Source organism: Pseudophryne corroboree, chromosome 3 (assembly GCF_028390025.1).
Source record: "Pseudophryne corroboree isolate aPseCor3 chromosome 3, aPseCor3.hap2, whole genome shotgun sequence".
NCBI lineage: Eukaryota > Metazoa > Chordata > Amphibia > Anura > Myobatrachidae > Pseudophryne > Pseudophryne corroboree.
The window spans coordinates 741351911-741375053 of NC_086446.1; the positions used below are offsets into that span (position 1 = coordinate 741351911).

The 23143-nt window shown below is 47.4% G+C and overlaps 1 protein-coding gene across 5 annotated transcripts in view; it reads right to left on the reverse strand.

Moving 5' to 3' along the window:
- The window catches only part of CNNM1 (cyclin and CBS domain divalent metal cation transport mediator 1), a 232253-nt gene that overhangs the window by 115557 nt on the left and 93553 nt on the right, over positions 1–23143 (reverse strand). For all 5 annotated transcript variants that reach the window (XR_010244057.1, XM_063962275.1, XM_063962274.1 and 2 more), the window contains exon 4: positions 9687–9856. Coding sequence is in view for 4 of the 5 variants with exons in the window: in XM_063962275.1 (XP_063818345.1) it covers positions 9687–9856 (170 nt within the window). In the remaining variant the exon portion in view is untranslated. The remainder of the gene's footprint in view (positions 1–9686; positions 9857–23143) is intronic.

A 23143-nucleotide genomic window follows, 5' to 3' on the forward strand; every position in this document is an offset into this window, starting at 1 on the left:
CAATAGGTACTAAAAATTAACAATGCATACTAAGAAGTAGAGAGAATTTTTAGTACTGTATACCCTGCCTTCGTAGAGCGGGATACAAGGAGACTCACCACACTTCCATATCCAAGCAAATACGCTCGTAAGACGCTGAGTGGATTCAGACGCTACTGGTGTACACTGCCGCTCTTGATAACTGATAACGGACATGGACGCTCACCAACGGACATGGACGCGGAGCGACTTCCACGTGTATGCAGACGCTAAGGCCTGCGACTCGGTCTGGCGGGTTTATATCCAGTGTACACAACCGCAGCGTCTAAGCTGCGACCGAGTACCCTCGTGGTAGCGTCTGAGACGGAAGTGAGGTCATCTAGTTCATGAAACGAGAGACACGCGGGAACTGGCCATGAACTCGGAGGAGGGGCGGCCAGGAGAGCGTCTGAATCCCCCTGTTGACTTAAACTCCCAGGATCGCGGCCTCTACTTAGTCCTGGTGCCTATGATCCCCGGAGCGTAGCGCTGTCACACTCGAGATGTTCGGCGCATCAACAGACTGTTTGTAGTCTCCACCAAATCAGTGTAGCTGTGTCCTGACCCCTCTAGTAAGAGGAAGTCCAAAGAACTCACCGTCTCCCCATGCTCCGGCCACAGCCTGGTTACGTCTGCTGGACCTGCTAGAACATCCGACACAGACGCCCGTCGAGACAGCACTGATACCCGAAGGTAAGCGTTGTTGCGACCCGGTGGGGAGTTGTTGGAGCGACTCTTTCTAGTATGCGTTTAAGACGCTGTTAAGATAAGTCGCTCAAAAAAACAATATAGCAAGTCTATAAAAATAAAATAAAAGCTTGAGGCTGCTCTCACAGCAGCCCTGTGACCATGCGGCTTCCTGCCGCACCAAGCAAAAAACTGATCTGACTGAGTCAGTGGGCGGGACTATATAGTGGAGGCCCCAATGCATCCTGGGAGGCCAGAAAGCTCGTGACCGTGTTGGTGCCATTTTCGCTGTCGCTCGACAATATCCCAATGTTATCCTGTGGACCCAGCCAGAGAAATGGATTCTTGTCCCCAGTGGTATTAGAAAAAATCATGGTAAGTTCTGAACCAAAAAGGAACTCCCCTTCAAAGGGAACGGCTGTCAAGGTCTGCATTGAATCAGAGTCACCATTCCAAGCATTCCTAGCTACGTTGGCAGGCGGCTACTTGCCGCGTCCCGGGTTGCAGCGGCTGCGTGTGATTTCACGTAGCCGCCACGGTACGCCCCCGCAACAGTCCCCGCCCCACCAACAGCATTCTAGCGCCGTTGGCACGCCCCGTGACTGCCTATCAATCAGGCAGAGGCGATTGCAGCCCTAAGATGCTTTTAGCATCTCACTGGGCTCCCGGGGTACGCATGCACAGTGCGCCCGCTGCGCGATCACACTCCAATGATTAGACCTTTATTAAGCCTATGGATTTTGGGTTTATATGTATCTTTATTTACTCAGTTTGTTTATCACTTTTGTTTTTTTGTCTTTTATTTTCATATGCTTTTACGAAATGTTATTGTGCCCTTCCTGTATTGTGTGGCTGCTAGGCAACCATTACGAGCGAGAGGTCCGGTGACACCTCCCAGCTTCTGAACTTGGGCGTCTGACGTAGGCATACGTGTGTGACGCTGAGGCCGGAGAACCGAGGTGAGCTGCATCGAATGCTCCCGCAGGGTGGTTGCTAGGCAACCGTTACGTGCAAGGGCCGAGTCATGTCTCTACTCCAGTTGTCTGTGATTCCCCGCACAGGATCGCGCGGGTGACATCATAGCCGGGGCATCTGGAATGAGCGGGCCGGGCTCCACGATTGGTGTTAGGTGAGCTTTTGTATTTATATGTGTTGGCTGCAATTGTACTGGTTGTGTCTTGATAAAGGGGAGAGGTCCCCGAAACGTTGACTGTACCAGTGGTGATGTCGTCTTTATTTATATTCTGAGTGCCGCCCATACCAGTTCTTCTATATATATATATATATATATATATATATATATATATATATATATATATATATACACCACTCCAAAGAAGAACGGCACTGGAGGCAATTAGTTCAGAAATAATGCTATTTCAAAGCGACAGCTGTTTCAGGGCAATAGCCCTTTCTTCAAGCAGCAACAACACCAAATGCTGGACACAAAACTATATATATATATATATATATATATATATATATATATATATATATATAGAGGGAAAAAAATAAGATTTTACTTACCGGTAAATCTATTTCTCGTAGTCCGTAGTGGATGCTGGGGACTCCGTAAGGACCATGGGGATAGACGGGCTCCGCAGGAGCCATGGGCACTTTAAGAAATAATTTAGGTTCTGGTGTGCACTGGCTCCTCCCTCTATGCCCCTCCCCCAGACCTTAGTTAGAGAAACTGTGCCCAGAAGAGCTGACAGTACAAGGAAAGGATTTTGGTAATCCAGGGCAAGACTCATACCAGCCACACCAATCACACCGTATGACATGAGTTTATAACAACCATTCAACAGTATGACAAACAACAGAGCATCAGGTCAAACCCTGATGCAACCATAACATAACTCTTATTGAAGCAATAACTATATACAAGCATTGCAGAAGAAGTCCGCACTTGGGACGGGCGCCCAGCATCCACTACGGACTACGAGAAATAGATTTACCGGTAAGTAAAATCTTATTTTCTCTAACGTCCTAGTGGATGCTGGGGACTCCGTAAGGACCATGGGGATTATACCAAAGCTCCCAAACGGGCGGGAGAGTGCGGATGACTCTGCAGCACCGATTGAGCAAACACGAGGTCCTCCTCAGCCAGGGTATCAAACTTGTAGAACTTTGCAAAAGTGTTTGAATCTGACCAAGTAGCCGCTCGGCAAAGCTGTAATGCCGAGACCCCTTGGGCAGCCGCCCCAGAAGAGCCCACCTTCCTACTGGAATGGGCCTTAACTGATTTTGGCAGAGGAATTCCAGCCGCAGAATGAGCCTGCTGAATCGTGTCACAGATCCAGCGAGCAATAGTTTGCTTTGAAGCAGGAGCACCAAGCTTGTTGGATGCATACAGGATAAACAACGACTCTGTTTTCCTGACCCTAGCCGTTCTGGCTACATAAACCTTCAAAGCCCTGACCACATCAAGCAACTCGGAATCCTCCAAGTCACGAGTAGCCACAGGCACCACAATAGGTTGGTTTAAATGTAAAGATAAAACCACTTTCGGCAGAAATTGTGGACGGGTCCGCAATTCTGCTCTATCCACATGGAAAACCAGATAGGGGCTTTTATGTGACGAAGCCGCCAACTCTGACACACGCCTAGCCGAAGCCAAGGCTAATAGCATGACCACCTTCCAGGTGAGATATTTCAACTCCACCGTTTTAAGTGGTTCAAACCAGTGGGATTTCAGGAAACTTAACACCACGTTAAGATCCCAAGGTGCCACTGGAGGCACAAAAGGAGGCTGAACATGCAGCACTCCCTTTACAAACGTCTGAACTTCAGGTAGAGAAGCCAGCTCCTTTTGAAAGAAAATGGATAGGGCCAAAATCTGGACCTTAATGGAACCCAATTTAAGGCCCAAATTCACTCCGGACTGTAGGAAGTGAAGGAAACGGCCCAGCTGGAATTCCTCCGTAGGAGCATTCCTGGCCTCACACCAATAACATATTTTCGCCATATACGGTGATAATGTTGAGCTCTTACGTCCTTCCTAGCATTTATCAGCGTAGGAATGACCTCATCCAGAATGCCTTTCTCTGCTAGGATCCGGCGTTCAACCGCCATGTCGTCAAACGCAGCCGCGGTAAGTCTTGGAACAGACAGGGCCCCTGCTGCAACAGGTCCTGTCTTAGAGGAAGAGGCCACGGGTTCTCTGTGAGCATTTCTTGCAGATCTGGATACCAAGTCCTTCGTGGCCAATCTGGAACAATGAGGATTGTTCTCACTCCTCTTTTTCTTATTATCCTCAGCACCTTGGGTATGAGAAGAAGAGGAGGAAATACATAGACCGACTGGAACACCCACGGTGTCACCAGGGCGTCCACAGCTACCGCCTGAGGGTCTCTTGACCTGGCGCAATACCTCTGTAGCTTTTGTTGAGGCGGGATGCCATCATGTCCACCTGTGGCAGTTCCCACCGACTTGTAATCTGTGCGAAGACTTCCTGATGAAGTCCCCACTCTCCCGGGTGAAGGTCGTGTCTGCTGAGGAAGTCTGCTTCCCAGTTGTCCACTCCCGGGATGAACACTGCTGACAGTGCGCTTACGTGATTCTCCGCCCAGCGAAGAATTCTAGTGGCTTCGCCATCGCCACCCTGCTCCTTGTGCCGCCTTGTCGGTTTACATGAGCCACTGCGGTGATGTTGTCTGACTGAATCAGAACCGGTTGGTCGCGAAGCAGGGTCTCCGCTTGACGTTGGGCGTTGTATATGGCCCTTAGTTCCAGGATGTTGATGTGAAGGCAAGTCTCCTGACTTGACCACAGACCTTGGAAATTTCTTCCCTGTGTGACTGCTCCCCAACCTCGGAGGATTGCAACCGTGGTCACCAGGACCCAGTCCTGAATGCCGAATCTGCGGCCCTCGAGAAGGTGAGCGCTCTGCAGCCACCACAGGAGTGACACCCTGGCCCTGGGGGATAGGGTGATTAACCGATGCATCTGAAGATGTGATCCGGACCACTTGTCCAGTAAGTCCCATTGAAAGGTCCTCGCATGGAACTTGCCGAAGGAAATGGCCTCGTATGATGTGCCACCATCTTTCCCAGGACTCGAGTGCAGTGATGCACTAACAACCTGTTTTGGTTTTAATAGGTTCCTGACCAGTGTCATGAGTTCCTGAGCTTTCTCTATCGGGAGATAAACCCTTTTCTGGTCTGTGTCTAGAATCATGCCCAGGAAAGGCAGACAAGTCGTAGGAACCAACTGCGACTTTGGAATATTTAGAATCCAGCCGAGTTGCCGTAACACTTCCAGAGAAAGTGCTACGCTGATCAGCAACTGCTCTCTTGATCTCGCTTTTATGAGGAGATCGTCCAAGTATGGGATAATTGTGACCCCTTGCGTCTGCAGGAGTATCATCATTTCCGCCATTACCTTGGTAAATATTCTCGGTGCCGTGGAGAGACCAAACGGCAACGTCTGAAATTGGTAATGACAATCCTGTACCACAAATCTGAGGTACGCCAGATGAGGTGGATAAATGGGGACATGAAGGTATGCATCCTTTATGTCCAGAGACACCATAAAATCCCCCCCTTCCAGGCTTGCGATAACCGCTCTCAGCGATTCCATCTTGTACTTGAACCTTTTCAGGTATATGTTCAGGGATTTTAAATTCAATATGGGTCTGACCGAACCGTCCGGTCTCGGGACTACAAACATGGTCGAATAATTACCCCCTCCTTGTTGAAGGAGGGGAACCTTGACCACCACCTGTTGAAGATACAATTTGTGAATTGCAGTTAACACTATTTCCCTCTCGTGGGGGGAAGCTGGCAGGGCCGATTTGAGGTATCGGTGAGGGGGCATCTCTTCGAATTCCAGCTTGTATGCCTGAGACACCATATCTATTGCTCAGGGATCCAACTGGGAGTGAACACACTTGTGGCTGAAATTTCGAAGACTTGCCCCCACCGGGCCTAGCTCCGCCTGTGGAGCCCCAGCATCATGCAGTGGATTTTGTAGAGGCCGGGGAGGACTTCTGTTCCTGGGAACTAGCTGTGTTGTGCAGCTTCTTTCCTCTGCCCCTGCCTCTGGCAAGAAAGGACGCACCTCGGACTTTGTTTCTTTGTGATCGAAAGGACTGCATTTCATAATGTCGTGCTTTCTTAGGCTGTGCGGGAATATAAGGCAAAAGATCAGAATTACCAGCTATAGCTGTGGAGACCAGGTCCGAGAGCCCTTCTCCACACAATTCCTCAGCCTTGTAAGGTAAACCTTCCATATGCCTCTTTTAGTCGGCATCACCTGTCCATTGCATGTTCCACAGGACACGTCTAGCAGAAATCGACATAGCGTTGACTCTAGAACCCAGTAGACTAATGTCTCTTTGGGCATGTTTTATATATAAATATATATATATATATATATATATATATATATATGACAGCATCTTTTATATATATATATATATATATATATATATATATATATATACATATTATATATATACATACTAGGGTCTCAATCTCTGCTGATAAGGCATCTGTCCACGCTGCTACAGAGCTATAAACCCATGCCGACACAATCGCCGGTCTGAGTAGTGTACCAGAATGTGTGTAAATGGACTTCAAAGTACTTTTACTGCATGCTATCTGCAGGATCCCTGAGGATAGCTGTTAAGTCAGCGCTACCTTTTGGGTAAACGTGACAAGCTTTGTCCACCCTAGGGGAAGATTCTCATCGTATCCTCGCCCTAGTAGGGAAAGGATACTCCCTGAGAATTCTTTGTGGGAAACTGCAGTCTCTTGTTTGGAGATTCCCGCTCTGTTTCTTCATGAGAGGAGGGAAATTTACCTCAGCTTTCTTCCCCTTAAACATGTGTACCCTCGTGTCGGGGACAGATGAGTCATCAGTGATATGCAAAACATCTTTTATTACAATAATCATATATTGAATACTTTCCTGCCATTTTGGCTGTAACTTTGCATTATCGTAGTCGACACTGGAGTCAGACTCCGTGTCGATATCAGTGTCTATTATTTTGGATAGTGAGCGTTGTGAGACTCTGAAGGTCTCTGCGACATAGGGACAGACATGGGTAGATTCCCTGTCTGTTCTCTAATCTTTTGTGCAATAAATTTACCTTAGCACTTAATTTCACATATCCAATCAGGTGTCGGCGTTGTCGACGGAGACACCACTCACACACACATTTGCTCCATCTCCTCCTTAGGGGAGCCTTTTACCTCAGACATGTCGACACACACTTACCGACACACCACACACTCAGGGAATGCTCATCTGAAGATAATTCCCCCACAAGGCCCTTTGGAGAGACAGAGAGAGAGTATGTCAGCACACACCCCAGTGCTATATGACCCAGGAAAAACACAGCAATTTAATGTTTACCCAGTAGCGCTGTTATTATCTGCGCCGAATTATTTGCCCCCCCTCTTCTTTAAAACCCTCTCTTCTACCGTGGTATAAGCAGGGGAGAGTCCGGGGAGCTTCCTCTAAGCGGTGCTGTGGAGAAAAACATGGCGCTGGTGAGTGCTGAGGGAGAAGCCCCGCCCCCTCAACGGTGGGCTTCTGTCCCGCTAAAAGTGTAAAATTGGCGGGGGCTCATGCATATATACAGTGTTCAGCTGTATATATGCTCCTTTTGCCAAATAAGAGGTTTATATTGCTGCCCAGGGCGCCCCCCCTGCGCCCTGCACCCTTACAGTGACCGGAGTATGTGAGGTGTGTGGGAGCAATGGCGCACAGCTGCAGTGCTGTGCGTTACCTCAGTGAAGATCACGGAGTCTTCTGCCGCCTGTGAAGTCTTCTTTGCTTCTCATACTCACCCGGCTTCTGTCTTCCGGCTCTGCGAGGGGGACGGCGGCGCGGCTCTGGGATCGGACGGCGAGGGTGAGATCCTGCGTACGATCCCTCTGGAGCTAATGGTGTCAAGTAGCCTAAGAAGCAGGACCTAGCTTCAGAGAGTAGGGCTGCTTCTCTCCCCTCTGTCCCACAATGCAGGGAGTCTGTTGCCAGCAGAGCTCCCTGAAAATAAAAAACCTAACAAAATACTTTCTCTCAGCAAACTCAGGAGAGCTCACTGAAAAGCACCCAGCTCCTCTGGGCACAGTATCAAACTGAGGTCTGGGGGAGGGGCATAGAGGGAGGAGCCAGTGCACACCAGAACCTAAATTCTTTCTTAAAGTGCCCATGTCTCCTGCGGAGCCCGTCTATCCCCATGGTCCTTACGGAGTCCCCAGCATCCACTAGGACGTTAGAGAAAAGGGTTGATGCACAATTATTACCTATCCCTAAAAACTGTGCATTGCCTGATCCCCGCCTGTATACATAGAGAGGGTGAGGAAATGGCTCCCTGCTGCTCAAGTCCGCTCCCACAGACAGTGATGGGCAAAACAGAGTGGGAAGGGCTTGGCGGGAAGCTGGAAACCGCCCACACTTTGAGATCCCCTTCCGGAGGATGGCGTGTTGCAGCCGTAAAACCCCTTCAGGGGACGAATGTCTGCGGCTACAGCGTACCTTCCGCTGAGGCAACCGGTGTCCCAGAGCGCTCCTCCCAAGTACCCTGCTGCGTGTCACTGCAGTCACCCGCTAAATGGGTGATGGAGATATGAGGTTACGGGACTCAGTACAACAGTGCCAGGGCAGGTTGTGACTGTCATACCTGATACAGTGCCTCCTCGGTGCATACTGTACCTAACCTCACTCATAATATGCTTGTCGTCTGTATACAGGAACAAAGCATAAATACAAAACAGATAGGAAACAGAAACTAAAATCCAACAGCAAAAGAAACTGTGCTTGTCCTCCAAGGCACAAATCTAAAAACTGAGGCTTTGTCTGCGATGAGACTGTACACGGGAGGGGTTAGAGGGGGGGGGGGGGGGGGAAGAGTTAGTTTTAATAGATTCTGTGCCAAACTCCACATCCACACGCTGTAACCGATTCGTAAGTGCGCAGCGTCCCCCAGATTGATGATGAAGAAACAATAACAATAAAATATTTAAAAAACGTTGCTGCTAAATGCAGCCTAAGAAACAAGCACCCAAATCCTGATGAGCAGTTTAAAAAAACTAGAGATGAGCATTTCAGTTCGGATTCAATTACGTATGGATCTGAAAATGTCATCTCATTGGCAATCTAGCTCACACGTGTTTTGGATAGCCATCAACTTGTGATAAGTTGGTGAAAAGAACCGAATCAGAAATGCTCATCTCTAAAAAAAAACCTGAGTATTCCTGCACTCTGTGGGGTATAGAGAGGGAGAGTATACAGTATTAGTGTCTGATTCAGAGGCAAATGCAAAGGGGCCATATCTTTGTAAGTTTGCAATGTGCACGTATCTAATGCAATCCCACACTTCTGCGGGCTGTTCAGAGTCGCATGCACCTGAGACGTAACTCCGCTTGAAGCTAAATTGGTATAAATGGGCGGCAATGGAACATTTGCACATAGATAAGTGTGCTGTAGGTGTGGAGACTGCGGGCAATTCAGAGGTGAGTGTACAGAGATCCAGGGCGGGATGTAATGCTGGGACATTTTTTTTAAAGGGGCAATCACTTACAAGGCAAAACTATGCTTGTAAGTGATTGCCCCTTTAAAAACAGGTCCAAGTTCGGCCGGCATCCTGCATGGCCACCGAATTTGGGTGTCATTACATCCCGCCCCTGATGTCAGATAGATCTTTTGGGGCAGATGTGGGCTGAAAATAGGGACGACTACTTTCACAAGCACGTGTATATGATCGCATGGAAATGGCCAATTATTACAGGCACAGGTCGGCTTCTATATTCAAGCACGCAATGTGGCTGAATTGTGTACTCAGAATCAGCTGCCTTAGATTGTACTTAGTGGCCAGACTCCAGCTTAGCCTCTATACCCAGTGTCCCCCATAAGGATGAAAGATGTAATGGGGGAGGACACTGGCTTGTAGTTATGCCATGCTCACAGTAAGGCGAAGGATGTAGAGACTGTGGGCGGCATAGCTATGTGTGTATAAACAATGCTTGTACCTGCAGTATTAAAATAAAATAATCCACTGGTCTATTGCGTTGGTAAAGGTAATGTTCAGAGGACCTTTTATTTTTCACATCAAACTTCAATTCTTGGATCACATGTGGATGCTTTAGCAGTCGTAGAAGAATTTTCTCCGATAAAAAAGGAGCTTTGAAAGGCTCAATCTCTAAAAAATAACAGTTAAGGACTTAATGATGACGTGTAGAAATCCCTACATGTTGTAACACAGCATATACATTTCTATCATAACAAGCAAATACATAAATATTGTCCCTAAACAATTCATGTATTGGTAATAATAAACAATAAGACCACCCAAAAAACAAATACAACATAGTTATGAGTGGAATTAGGTGACCTAAAATACAAATTTATCACATACAGTTGATCTGTGAATCAGATTATTTTACCAGTCTTTCATTGTGTGTATATATATACACTAGCAGCAGATGGTGCTTATTTAATTATTTTTTAACAGTTTCTTATATAGCGCAGCAAATTCCGTTACGCTTTAGAACTGGACACAATGATAACGAAACTGGGTAATAACAAACAGGCATAGAGGTAGGAAGACCCTGCTCGCAACCTTACAATCTATAGGGAAAATAGGATTTGAATTACCTACCGGTAAATCCTTTTCTTGTAGTCCGTAGGGGATACTGGGAATCCATTTAATACCAGGGGTATAGACGGATCCTCTAGGAGCCATGGGCACTATAGAAGTATGATGGGGGGCTGGCTCCTCCCTCTATGCCCCTCCTACCATACTCAGTCTAGGAAACTGTGCCCGAGGAGACGGACATACTTTGAGAGAAGGATATAGGAAAGGAAAGTGGTGAGAATTCGGGACGGGACAACCAGAACAAGAGGAAAGCCATGCTAACCAAACTTGCAAACAGGAACAGCAACAGCTGAATCAAACAACATTACTTAACCAATTAACAGAGCAGGAGGAACGAAGCACCGGGCGGGCGCCTAGTATCCCCTATGGACTACGAGAAAAGGTTTACCAGTAGGTAATTAAAATCCTATTTTCTCTTACGTCCTAGGGGATACTGGGAATCCATTTACTACCATGAGGAAGTACCAAAGCTCCCAAACCGGGTGGGAGAGTGCTGAGGTTCCTGCAGAACTGATTTACCAAACTGAAGGTCCTCAGAAGCCAAAGTATCGAACTTGCAAATGTGTTCGAACCTGACCAAGTAGCTGCTTTCCACAGCTGTAAAGCCGAGACACCCTGGGCAGCTGCCCAAGAGGAACCCACTCATCTAGTAGAGTGGGCTTAAAGAGATTTTGGAATCGCCAATCCTGCCGTCAAATAAGTATGCTGGATAGTGAGCCTGATCCAGCGTGCAATGGACTGCTTCGAAGCAGGACACCCAATCTTATTGGAATCATAAAGAACGAACAGCGAGTCCGATTTCCTTTGACGAGCTGTTCTCTTCACATAGACCTTCAAAGCTCTTACGACATCCAAAGACTTGAAGTAGCAGAGTCGTCAGTAACAGCCGGAACCACAATAGGTTGGTTGATGTGAAACACGGACACCACCTTAGGAAGAAATTGCTGACAAGTCCTGAGTTCAGCTCTGTCCTCATGGAAAATTAAGTAGGGGCTCTTGTGAGACAACGCCGCCAGCTCCGACATACGTCTTGCTGAAGCCAAGGCCAACAATGTGACAGTCTTCCAAGTAAGGTACTTTACGTCTACCTCCTGCAATGGTTCAAACCAGTCCGATTGAAGAAACTGCAGTACCAAATTGAGATCACCAAGGTGCCGTAGCAGGCACAAAGGGAGGCTGAAAGTGCAGAACACCTTTCAAGAACGTTTGGACCTCAGGGAGAGAAGCCACTTGTTTCTGAAAGAAAATAGACACGGACGAAATCTGAACTTTAATGGAGCCTAGACGTAGGCTCACATCCACTCCCGAATGCAGAAAAAGCAGGAAACGTCCCAGATGAAATTCCACCACAGAATATTGTCTGCTCTCACACCAAGAGACATATTTCTTCCAGATACGATGGTTTAGACGTTACCCCCTTTCTGGCTTGGATCATAGTTGGGATGACCCTGTCAGGAATCCCCCTCCTGGCTAGAATCAACCGTTCAACTTCCATGCTGTTAAACGTAGCCGTGGTAAGTCTTGATAGACGAACGGGCCCTGCTGCAGAAGATCCTCTCGAAGAGGCATAGGCCACGGATCTTCTATCAGTATCTCGAACAGATCCGCATACCAGGCCCTTCGTGGCCAGTCCGGAGCAATGAGGATTGCTTGTACCTTTTCCTTTTTTATTCTTTTTAGAATTCTTGGAATCAGAGGAATGGGAGGAAACAAGTATGCCAGCTGGTAAACCCACACAGTTGTCAGGGCGGCTACCGCTACTGCCTGTGGGTCCCTCAACCTGGAACAATACCGCTTGAGCTTCTTGTTGAGTCAAGAGGCCATCATTTCGATTTGTGGATATCCCCACCAACGTGTTTGTCATTTTTGTTTTATCTGAAAATAAATTATCTTTTATTGTATTTTGTTTGGAATAGTTCTTGTAACATTCCACATACAGAGGATTCACGCACTCCTATCTAATAGAGGGGTCATCCTTGAGGTCTAGCGCCAGTGTTCTCTACAATTCACAGTTGCTTTTAAATTTCAGGGAATGTGTGTTTTTCCCTCCCCTTTTGTAGAATAACAAGGCTGCTTGAACCTTTTTACTGCGCAATACTGTGGTTGTATGCTAATCCTTCATTTTGTCTCCACCATAAAGTTCGCAGAGTCCTGGATATGTTGCAGGAGCAAAACAATCTCCTCTTGAGGCAAGGTGTCTAACCCCTCAATTAAATTACCTGACCATTTAGCAATGGCTCTTGTAATCCACCCACATGCTATAGTGGGTCTCTGGGCCACCCCAGCAGCAGTATACAGAGACTTGAGTGAAGTAATCTTGCGATCAGCCACATCTTTTAGGAAGGCTGCACCAGGGACAGGTAATACAATTTTACGTGAAAGCCTGGAGACTGACGCATCCACTATCGGTGGATTCTCCCATTTTTTCTTATCCTCAGAAGGATAATAACCTCCTAGGAATTTGAAATTTCTTATCTGGATTAACCCACGGTTCTTCAAACAGGGTATTTAGTTCCTTTGACACAGGAAAAGTGGATTAGGATTTTTTCTTAATATTAAAGTAAGATTCCTCACTCTCCTCTATCACTGTATTCAGGGATATTTAGGATTTCTCTGATATCATCTATGAGAGCCTCTACACCCTGTGACAAAGTACCCTCCCCTACCTCTGTGTCCACGTCACCTTCCTCCATTTCTGACTCTTCATTATCAAAGTCAGAATGCAGAATATGGGCCAAAGTCCGTTTTTGCGGAAAAATGGTAAAGGACTGAGACACTGGTCTGGGTAGTGAGTCCTTTTTCATAAACTCATCCATAGACTGCCTTAAGTATTGCGTCTCTTTCTCATTACGAGATCATTTGTAGAAATGGTGGAAATCATTCCCCTAATGAAGTCCAGCCATACTGGTTCTGCCCCACTAGCCTGGGAAGGGATACTAAACTGAGTACACACTAGTGAACCCCCTGGAGAAGAGGAACACTGTGCCTTACATGAAACACACTCTTTGCCTGACATACTGCAGTAGTGACAGCACACACACAGGAAAAGGTTAAAAGCACAATTAACCCACAAAGAGCCCTTTCAGAGAGATACAGAGAGCGTATGGAACCAGCACACGGCGACCTTATCGCTAATGCCAAGCTTAGCAGGGTCGCAGACTAAATACCTAGATTAGAGACTTAGTACACTAGTAAACCGCTCTCCCCTGCTATAACCCCCTGGTACCGCTGAGGTAAACTGGAGGCTTTCCGGAGGAGCTGCGCATCCCTGTCAGTCAGCACCTGTGTCAGCTGCAGAAGGGAAAATGGCGCTTGTGAGCTGCTGTATCCGCTCATAGTGAAACCCCGCCCCCACAATGGCGAGCGGTCTTCGCGCTCTTCTTCATACTGGCTTATGTATCTGTGTGCATAAAATGGAGACATTCCCCTTTTATGGCTGTAGTGCCAGTCTGGGTACTGTGTACACTACAGTGTACATAGTCCGGAGACTCAGTCCGCTCCGTGTAGAAGTCGTGCGTCTCCGTACCCTCATGCCGCCATAATGGCCGGCGACCCGCTAACTGGGACGCCGGCTTAGTACTCACCACTTTTCATTCTTCTGGCTCTGTTAGGGGTGGCGGCGTGCTGCGGGAATGTACACTCGCCGTGGTGGGGCTTGCGAATAGTTCCCTCAGGAGCTCAGTGTCCTGTCAGCGGGGAACGGGACCAATAACCCTTCAAGAGGTTGCCCCCCCCCCCCTAAGTCCCACGAAGCAGGCAGGCTGTTGCCATCCAGTCCTGCCTGAAAATAACAAACTTTAAAAATAAATGTAGAAGACTCTTCAGGAGCTTCCAGAGACATGACCGGCTCCTCCGGGCACATTTTCTAAACTGATTCTGGTAGGAGGGGCATAGAGGGAGGACCGAGAACACACAATCAAACTTCTGTAATGCCCATGGCTCTTAGTGGACCCATCTATACCCTTGGTACTAAATGGATTCCCAGTATCCCCTTTGGATGTAAGAGAAATAGGCATTGATACACAAGGATAGGTGCTCTTTATTGCTTAATTATCCACCAGATTGCAAAGGTTCTCAGTGGGCTACATGATATGGCCACACAGCAATGATGAACCGAAGTCAGGAGGAAGGGAAAATGAAGAAAGAGAAGATATATAAGGTTATGTGTGAACTGTACAGTGTGGATATAATCAGATTGGAAAGCTTATGAAGGTTATGTGAGTGGTTCTGGAATTTGATAGGCTTGCCTGAAGAGGTGAGTTTCAGGGAACGACTGAAGGTTTGAAGACTAGAAGAGAGTCTTATTGTGCATGGTAGGGCGTTCCACAAAGTGGCTGCAGCTCAAAGAAAGTCCTGCAATTTTGCATGGGAGTGAGTAATGAGTGTTGATGAGAGATGTAGATCTTTTGAAGAGCGAAGGTGACGATGTGGGAGATATTTTGAGTTAAGCGAAGATATGTATGTTGGTGTAGTTTGGTTAATGGCCTTGAGGCTACTCCGGCCTGCTGAGCATACAAGGCTATCCAGCTATACTGGTCTGCTGTAGATCCAAGGTTATCCAGCTATCCTGGTCTGCTGTGCATCCAAAGCTATCCAGTAGTGCTGTTCTGTTGTCCATCTAAGACTATTCACCTATTTTGGTCTTCTGATCATCCAAGGCTATTCAGCTGTTCAGGTGAGCTGTGCCGCCAAAGTCATTTAGTAAATTCTGCCTTGCTGTGCACCAGTGACTTTCAAGTTTCACATTCTGCAGTGCCTTTAGGATTTGGCACCAAGCCGTGATCTGGCCATTGAACTGCACCAGTATATCTTCGGTTCCACTAGGGATCTGGCTAACCCAGCCTACTACCTCAAGTTTGAGGTTATGCCTTAGGTCTGTTTAATCACAATATAACTCTTTCTGTATTGTTTCCTGTATGCAGAGAAGTTATATAAAACCACCTTGTTTTTTCCTAAGTCTCTGTGTTCAATCCCTGGTGTTAACTCTAGTTCGGGTCCAACAGAAACTCAAAGTCTGACACTATTGGCCAGTGGAAAATAAGATTTTAAACCTACCGGTAAATCTTTTTTCTCGTAGTCCGTAGAGGATGCTGGGACTCCGTAAGGACCATGGGGATAGACGGGCTCCGCAGGAGACATGGGCACTTTAAGAAAGACTTTGACTCTGGGTGTGCACTGGCTCCTCCCTCTATGCCCCTCCTCCAGACCTCAGTTAGAGAAACTGTGCCCAGAGGAGACGGACAGTACGAGGAAAGGATTTTTGTTAATCCAAGGGCAAGATTCATACCAGCCACACCAATCACACCGTATAACTTGTATATATATAACTGTATATATAATTGTATATATATAATATATATATGTATATAACTGTGTATATTTAGTTAACAGTATGAAAAACAACATATCATCGGTTCAAACCCGATGAAACCATAACATAACCCTTATGTAAGCAATAACTATCTACAAGTCTTGCAGAAGTAGTCCGCACTTGGGACGGGCGCCCAGCATCCTCTACGGACTACGAGAAAAAGATTTACCGGTAGGTTTAAAATCTTATTTTCTCTAACGTCCTAGAAGATGCTGGGACTCCGTAAGGACCATGGGGATTATACCAAAGCTCCCAACCGGGCGGGAGAGTGCAGATGACTCTGCAGCACCGATTGAGCAAACAGGAGGTCCTCCTCAGCCAGGGTATCAAACTTATAGAACTTTGCAAAGGTGTTTGACCCCGACCAAGTAGCAGCTCGGCACAGCTGTAGTGCCGAGACCCCCCGTGCAGCCGCCCCCAAGACGAGCCCACCTTCCTAGTGGAATGGGCCCTAACCGATTTCGGTAACAGCAATCCTGCCGTAGAATGCGCCTGCTGAATCGTGTTACAGATCCAGCGAGCAATAGTCTGCTTTGCAGCAGGGCCGCCAACCTTGTTGGCTGCATACAGGACAAATAGTGCTTCTGTTTTTCTGATCCTAGCCGTTCTGGCCACGTAAATTTTCAAAGCCCTGACCACATCCAGGGACTCGGAATCCTCCAAGTCACGTATAGCCACAGGCACGACAATAGGTTGGTTCATGTGAAAGGATGAGACCACCTTAGGTAGGAATTGAGGGCGGGTCCGCAATTCCGCTCTATCCATATGGAAAACCAGATAGGGGCTTTTATGTGATAAAGCCGTCAATTCCGAAACTCGGATAGCCGAAGCCAAGGCTAGCAACATGACCACCTTCCAAGTGAGGTATTTCAACTCCACTGTTTTAAGTGGTTCAAACCAATGTGACTTAAGGAAACTTAACACCACGTTAAGGTCCCAAGGCGCCACTGGAGGTACAAAAGGAGGCTGAATATGCAGTACTCCCTTCACAAAAGTCTGTACTTCAGGTAAAGAGGCCAATTCCTTTTGAAAGAAAATGGATAAGGCCGAAATCTGAACTTTAATGGAGCCTAATTTTAGGCCCAAATTCACTCCAGTTTGTAGGAAGTGAAGAAAACGGCCTAGGTGGAATTCTTCCGTAGGAGCATTCCTGGCCTCACACCAAGAAACATATTTTCGCCATATTTGGTGATAATGTTTAGATGTCACGTCCTTCCTAGCCTTTATTAGCGTAGGAATGACCTCATCCGGAATACCTTTTTCCGCTAGGATCCGGCGTTCAACCGCCATGCCGTCAAACGCAGCCGCGGTAAGTCTTGGAACAGACAGGGACCTTGTTGTAACAGGTCCTGCCTTAGAGGAAGAGGCCACGGATCTTCTGTGAGCATTTCCTGCAGATCCGGATACCAGGTCCGTCGTGGCCAATCCGGAACAATGAGGATTGTTCTCACTCCTCTTTTTCTTATTATCCTCAACACCTTGGGTATGAGAGGAAGAGGAGGAAACACATAGACCGACTGGAACACCCACGGTGTCACTAGGGCGTCCACAGCTACCGCCTGAGGGTCTCTTGACCTGGCGCAATACCTTTGTAGCTTTTTGTTTAGACAGGACGCCATCATGTCTATTTGGGGCAGTCCCAACCGACTTGCAATCTGCGCGAAGACTTCCTGATGAAGTCCCCACTCTCCCGGATGCAGGTTGTGTCTGCTGAGGAAGTCTGCTTCCCAGTTGTCCACTCACGGAATGAACACTGCTGACAGAGCGCTTACATGATTCTCCGCCCAGCGAAGAATTCTGGTGGCTTCCGCCATCGCCACTCTGCTCCTTGTGCCGCCTTGGCGGTTTACATGAGCTACTGCGGTGACGTTGTCTGACTGGATCAGAACTGGTCGATCGCGAAGTAAGATCTCCGCTTGACGTAGGGCGTTGTATATGGCCCTTAGGATGTTGATGTGAAGACAAGCCTCTTGACTTGACCAAAGGCCTTGGAAATTTCTTGACCAAAGGCCTTGGAAATTTCTTCCCTGTGTGACTGCTCCCCAACCTCGGAGGCTCGCGTCCGTGGTCACCAGGATCCAGTCCTGAATGCCGAACCTGCAGCCCTCTAGAAGGTGAGCACTTTTCAGCCACCACAGGAGAGATACTCTGGCCCTGGGGGACAGGGTAATCCGCTGATGCATTTGCAGATGTGACCCGGACCATTTGTCCAATAGGTCCCACTGGAAGGTCCTTGCGTGGAATCTGCCGTAGGGAATGGCTTCGTATGCCGCCACCATTTTTCCCAGGACTTGAGTGCAATGATGCACTGACACTTGTTTTGGCTTCAACAGGTTCATGAGTAGAGTCATGAGTTCCTGCGCCTTTTCTGTTGGAAGAAAAACCCTCTTCTGGTCTGTGTCCAGAATCATGCCCAAGAAGAGCAGACGAGTTGTAGGATTCAGCTGCGACTTTGGAAGATTGAGAACCCAACCGTGTTGCTGTAACACATTCAGTGAAAGTGATACGCTGTTCAGCAACTGCTCCCGTGATCTCGCTTTTATGAGGAGATCGTCCAAGTATGGGATAATTGTGACACCCTGCTTGCGCAGGAGCACCATCATTTCCGCCATTACCTTGGTGAAAATTCTCGGGGCCGTGGAAAGCCCAAACGGCAACGTCTGAAATTGGTAATGACAATCATGTACCGCAAATCTTAGGTACGCCTGATGAGGAGGATATATGGGAACATGCAGGTATGCATCCTTTATGTCCAGAGATACCATAAAATCTCCCACTTCCAGGCTGGCGATGACCGCTCTGAGCGATTCCATCTTGAATTTGAACCGTTTTAAGTAAAGGTTCAGGGATTTTAAATTCAAAATGGGTCTTACCGAACCGTCCGGTTTCGGGACCACAAACAGAGTTGAGTAGTACCCCTTCCCTCTTTGAAGCAGGGGAACCTCTACCACCACTTGTTGAAGACACAATTTGTGAATCGCATGTAACACTATCTCCCTTTCCAGGGGGGAAGTCGGTAGGGCCGATTTGAAAAACCGGCGAGGAGGCACCTCTTCGAATTCCAGCTTGTAACCCTGGGAAACAATTTCTATTGCCCAGGGATCCACCTGTGAGTGAACCCAGATGTGGCTGAACAGTCGAAGACGTGCCTCCACTGGAGCGGACTCCCTCAGGGGAGCCCCAGCGTCATGCGGTGGATTTTGCAGAGGTCGGGGAGGACTTCTGTTCCTGGGAACTAGCTGTGTTATGCAGCTTTTTACCTCTGCCCTTACCTCTGGCAAGAAAGGACGATCCACGTACTCTCTTGCTTTTATTGGAACGAAAGGACTGCATTTGATAATGAGTTGCTTTCTTAGATTGTGAGGGAATATATGGCAAAAAATTCGATTTACCTGCCGTAGCCGTGGAGACGAGGTCCGAGAGGCCCTCTCCAAACAATTCCTCACCCTTGTAAGGCAACAACTCCATATGCCTCTTGGAGTCGGCATCACCTGTCCACTGTCGGGTCCATAAGACACGCCTAGCAGAAATAGACATAGCGTTTATCCTGGAACCCAGTAAACTAATGTCTCTTTGAGCATCCCTCATATATAAGACAGCATCTTTGATATGCCCTAGGGTCATTAAAATGGTATCCTTATCAAGGGTCTCAATATCCGCTGATAAGGAATCTGCCCATGCTGCTACAGCACTACAAACCCAGGCCGACGCAATAGCCGGTCTGAGTAACGTACCAGAATGTGTGTAAATGGACTTCAAGGTAGCCTCCTGCTTGCGGTCAGCAGGATCCTTGAGGGTAGCCGTATCTTGGGATGGAAGCGTTATCTTTTTTGATAAGCGTGTCAAAGCTTTGTCTACCCTAGGGGAGGATTCCCACCGTATTCTGTCCTGTGACGGGAAAGGATACGCTATTAGAATCCTTTTGGGAATCTGCAGTTTTTTGTCTGGAGTTTCCCACGCTTTTTCGCATAATTCGTTCAGCTCATGTGAGGAGGGAAAGGTGACCTCAGGTTTCTTTCCCTTATACATGTGTACCCTCGTGTCAGGGACAGGGGGTTCCTCAGTGATATGAAAAACATCTTTTATAGTGATAATCATATATCGAATACATTTAACCACCCTTGGCTGTAATTTTGCATCATCGTAGTCGACACTGGAGTCTGAATCCGTGTCGGTATCTGTGGCAACTATTTGGGATAGTGGGCGCTTCTAAGACCCCGAAGGACCAGGCGACATTGGGACAGGCATGGGTTGACTGACTGACTGTAACCCAGCTTCAGCTTTGTCTAATCTTTTGTGCAATAAATTAACATTAGCACTTAAAAACATTCCACATATCCATCCAGTTAGGTGTCGGCACTGCCCAGGGCACCCCCCCTGCGCCCTGCACCCTTACAGTGACCAAGGTGTGTGAGGTGAATGGGAGCAATGGCGCACAGCTGCAGTGCTGTGCGTTACCTCAGTGAAGATCCTGAAGTCTTCTGCTGCCTGTGATGTCTTTTCCTCACATACTCACCCGGCTTCTTTCTTCCGGCTCTGCGAGGAGGACAGCGGCGCGGCTCTGGGACGGACGGCGAGGGTGAGATCTGCGTACCGATCCCTCTGGAGCTAATGGTGTCCAGTAGCCTAAGAAACAGAGCCCTGAAACTCAGAGAAGTGGGTCTGTTTCTCTCTCCTCAGTCCCTCGATGCAGGGAGTCTGTTGCCAGCAGGCTCCCTGAAAATAAAAAACCTAACAAAATACTTTCTTTACAGGAACTCAGGAGAGCTCCTGAAATGCACCCAGTCTCCACTGGGCACAGTATCAAACTGAGGTCTGGAGGAGGGGCATAGAGGGAGGAACCAGTGCACACCCAGAGTCAAAGTCTTTCTTAAAGTGCCCATGTCTCCTGCGGAGCCCCGGCCCGTCTATCCCCATGGTCCTTACGGAGTCCCAGCATCCTCTAGGACGTTAGAGAAATATAATTAACTCTGTTTAAGAAAATTTAAGTTTGAGGTGGTGAGATGACATCCAAGATGAAACGGCAGAAAGTCATTCAGTGACACAGACCAATACAGGTAGAGAAAAATCTGGGGAGGATAGGTAGATTTGAGTATCATCTGCGTACAGATAATACTGAAATCCAGATAAGCTGATTAGTTCACCAAGAGATGAGGTATAGATTGAGAAAAGCAGAGGACCTAAAACTGAGCCCTGCAACTGAAAGTGGTAGCGAAGAGGAGGTGGATTCAGAGAATCAGACACTAAAGGAGTGATTAGATAGGTAGGACAGGAACCAAGGAAGGGCTGTGTCTTGAAGACCTAGGAATTGTAGTGTTTGTATGAGAAGAGAGTGGTAAACAGTGTCAAAAGTATAGAGATCTAGATGAATAAGAAGTGAGTAGTGGCCTTTAGACTTCGCAGTGACCAGATCATTCACTACTGCAGTCAGTGCTGTCTCTGTGGAGTGTTGGGAACGAAAGCCTGACTAAAGTAGGTCCAATAAGTTGTGTGAGTTAGAAAAGTGTGAGAGGCGAGTGTAGGCAAGTCTCTCAAGTAGCTTGGAGAGGCAAGATAGCTGAGAGACGGGATGGTAGTTTGAGAGAGAGTTAGGGTCAGAATTTTTTTTTTCAGAATGGGAGTAATCACTGCATGCTTTAACAGTGAAGGAAAGATGCCAGTAGAGAGATTACAAGGTTGGCATGAGCACAGGAGACAGAGATTTACTTATTTGTGAGGGTATAGGATCAAGGGTAGCGGTAGTAAAGTAGCAGGATGAGAAAAGTGTTGCTACTTCATCTTCATTTGTGGGATAAAATGAAGAGAAAGTGCCAGAGAGTTCAGGTAGGAAATTGAGCAGGTCACTGGCTGAGTAAGAGATACCATTTAATCTCGCATCTATCAATCTTGTCCTAGAAGTAGGAAGCAAAATCTTGCGCCTTGATAGTGGTTGGTGGGTTGGGTGAGGGAGGGTTGAGAAGTGATTTAAACGTATTAAAAAGTAATTTGGCGTTAGAGGCTTGAGTAGAGATGAGAGTTTGGAAATATGTTTGTTTGGCAGGGTCCAGGGCATTACGGTAAGAGTGGCAGACAGTCTTATATTTGAGGAAGTCGCTTGGAATGCGAGGTTTATGCCACTGACGTTCTACTTTACGTGACAGTTTTTGTAGGTGTCTTGTTAATTTAGAGTGCTACGGTTGACATCTAAGCCTACGTGGAGTGTGATGGGTACCTGGAGCCACTTCATCAAAGGCTATTTCTAGAGTCTGGTTCAGGTGTGATACAGCCATCTCAGAAGTGAATGCAGAAATAGGTGAAAGCAGTTGTTGGAATGAGGTGGAAAGTTCTTGAAAATTAATTGCGTTACTATTTCTGCGGGTTTGAGGAGGATTGGGGGACTTTAGTGATACTGAGTTTGAAGAAATGGAGGAGAACATGCAGGTGATAAGGTTGTGATCTGAGAAAGGGAAAGGACTGTTAAGAGAATTCAGAAATTGAGCATAGTCTGGTGAATACTAGATCCAGGCAGTTTCCTTCCTGGTGAGTAGAGTCGATCCACTGGGAGAGGCAAAGAGAGGAGGTTAGAGAGAGTAGTTTGGAGGCATGAGCAGCAGATTTTGGACTATCAATAGCAATACTGAAATCACCAATGATAATGGTGGAGATGTCAGAGGATAGGAATTGAGGGAACCATGTAGAAAAATCTTTTAGAAATTGTTTGGGTAGCCCAGGTGGGCGATAGATAGCTGCTACACGCAGAAAGAACGAAGTATAAATCCTGACAGAATGATGTAAATATGAATGGTGGAACCTGTTGTATATATGAAAAGGAGAGTTATGGTAGACTTACCATGGTTAACTCTCTCTTTGCTAGGTATATTTGGTTCCATAGGAAACATCGGGTGTAGACTGGATCTTGATCAGAGGCACCAACAGGCTAAAGCTTTAGGCTCTCCCAGTATGCATTGGGGCCTCCTCTACAAACCCCACCTCCAGGCACTGGAGCTCAGTTTTGTTAACCAGTCAAGTGCTGGAGTAGGTAAGAGAGAAGGCACATGTTAGTCACATAGAACCACATTCTCACGACAGGAGATGGGACCAGCGGTTAATGCCATACAAACCCATAGAAGCTAGGTGCATCAGGATGGGCGCCCTGTGGAACCCAATGTACATTGCAGAAAGAGAGTTAACCATGGTAAGTCTACCATAACTCTCCTTTTCTGCTGTAGGGTACATTGTTCCACAGGAAACATCGGGGATGTCCTACAGTAGTTCCTCAAGGGAGGGAACGCGCCTTAGCGGGTATGAGAACCCGGTGACCACAGAAGCATCCTGGGAGGCGGAAGTATCAAAGGCATAGAACTTAATGAACGTGTTCATTGAGGACCACGTAGCCGCCTTGCATAACTGTTCTGCGGACACGCCATGGTGGGCCGCCCCAGAAGGTCCAACAGACCGAGTAGTATGGGCTTTAATAGCAA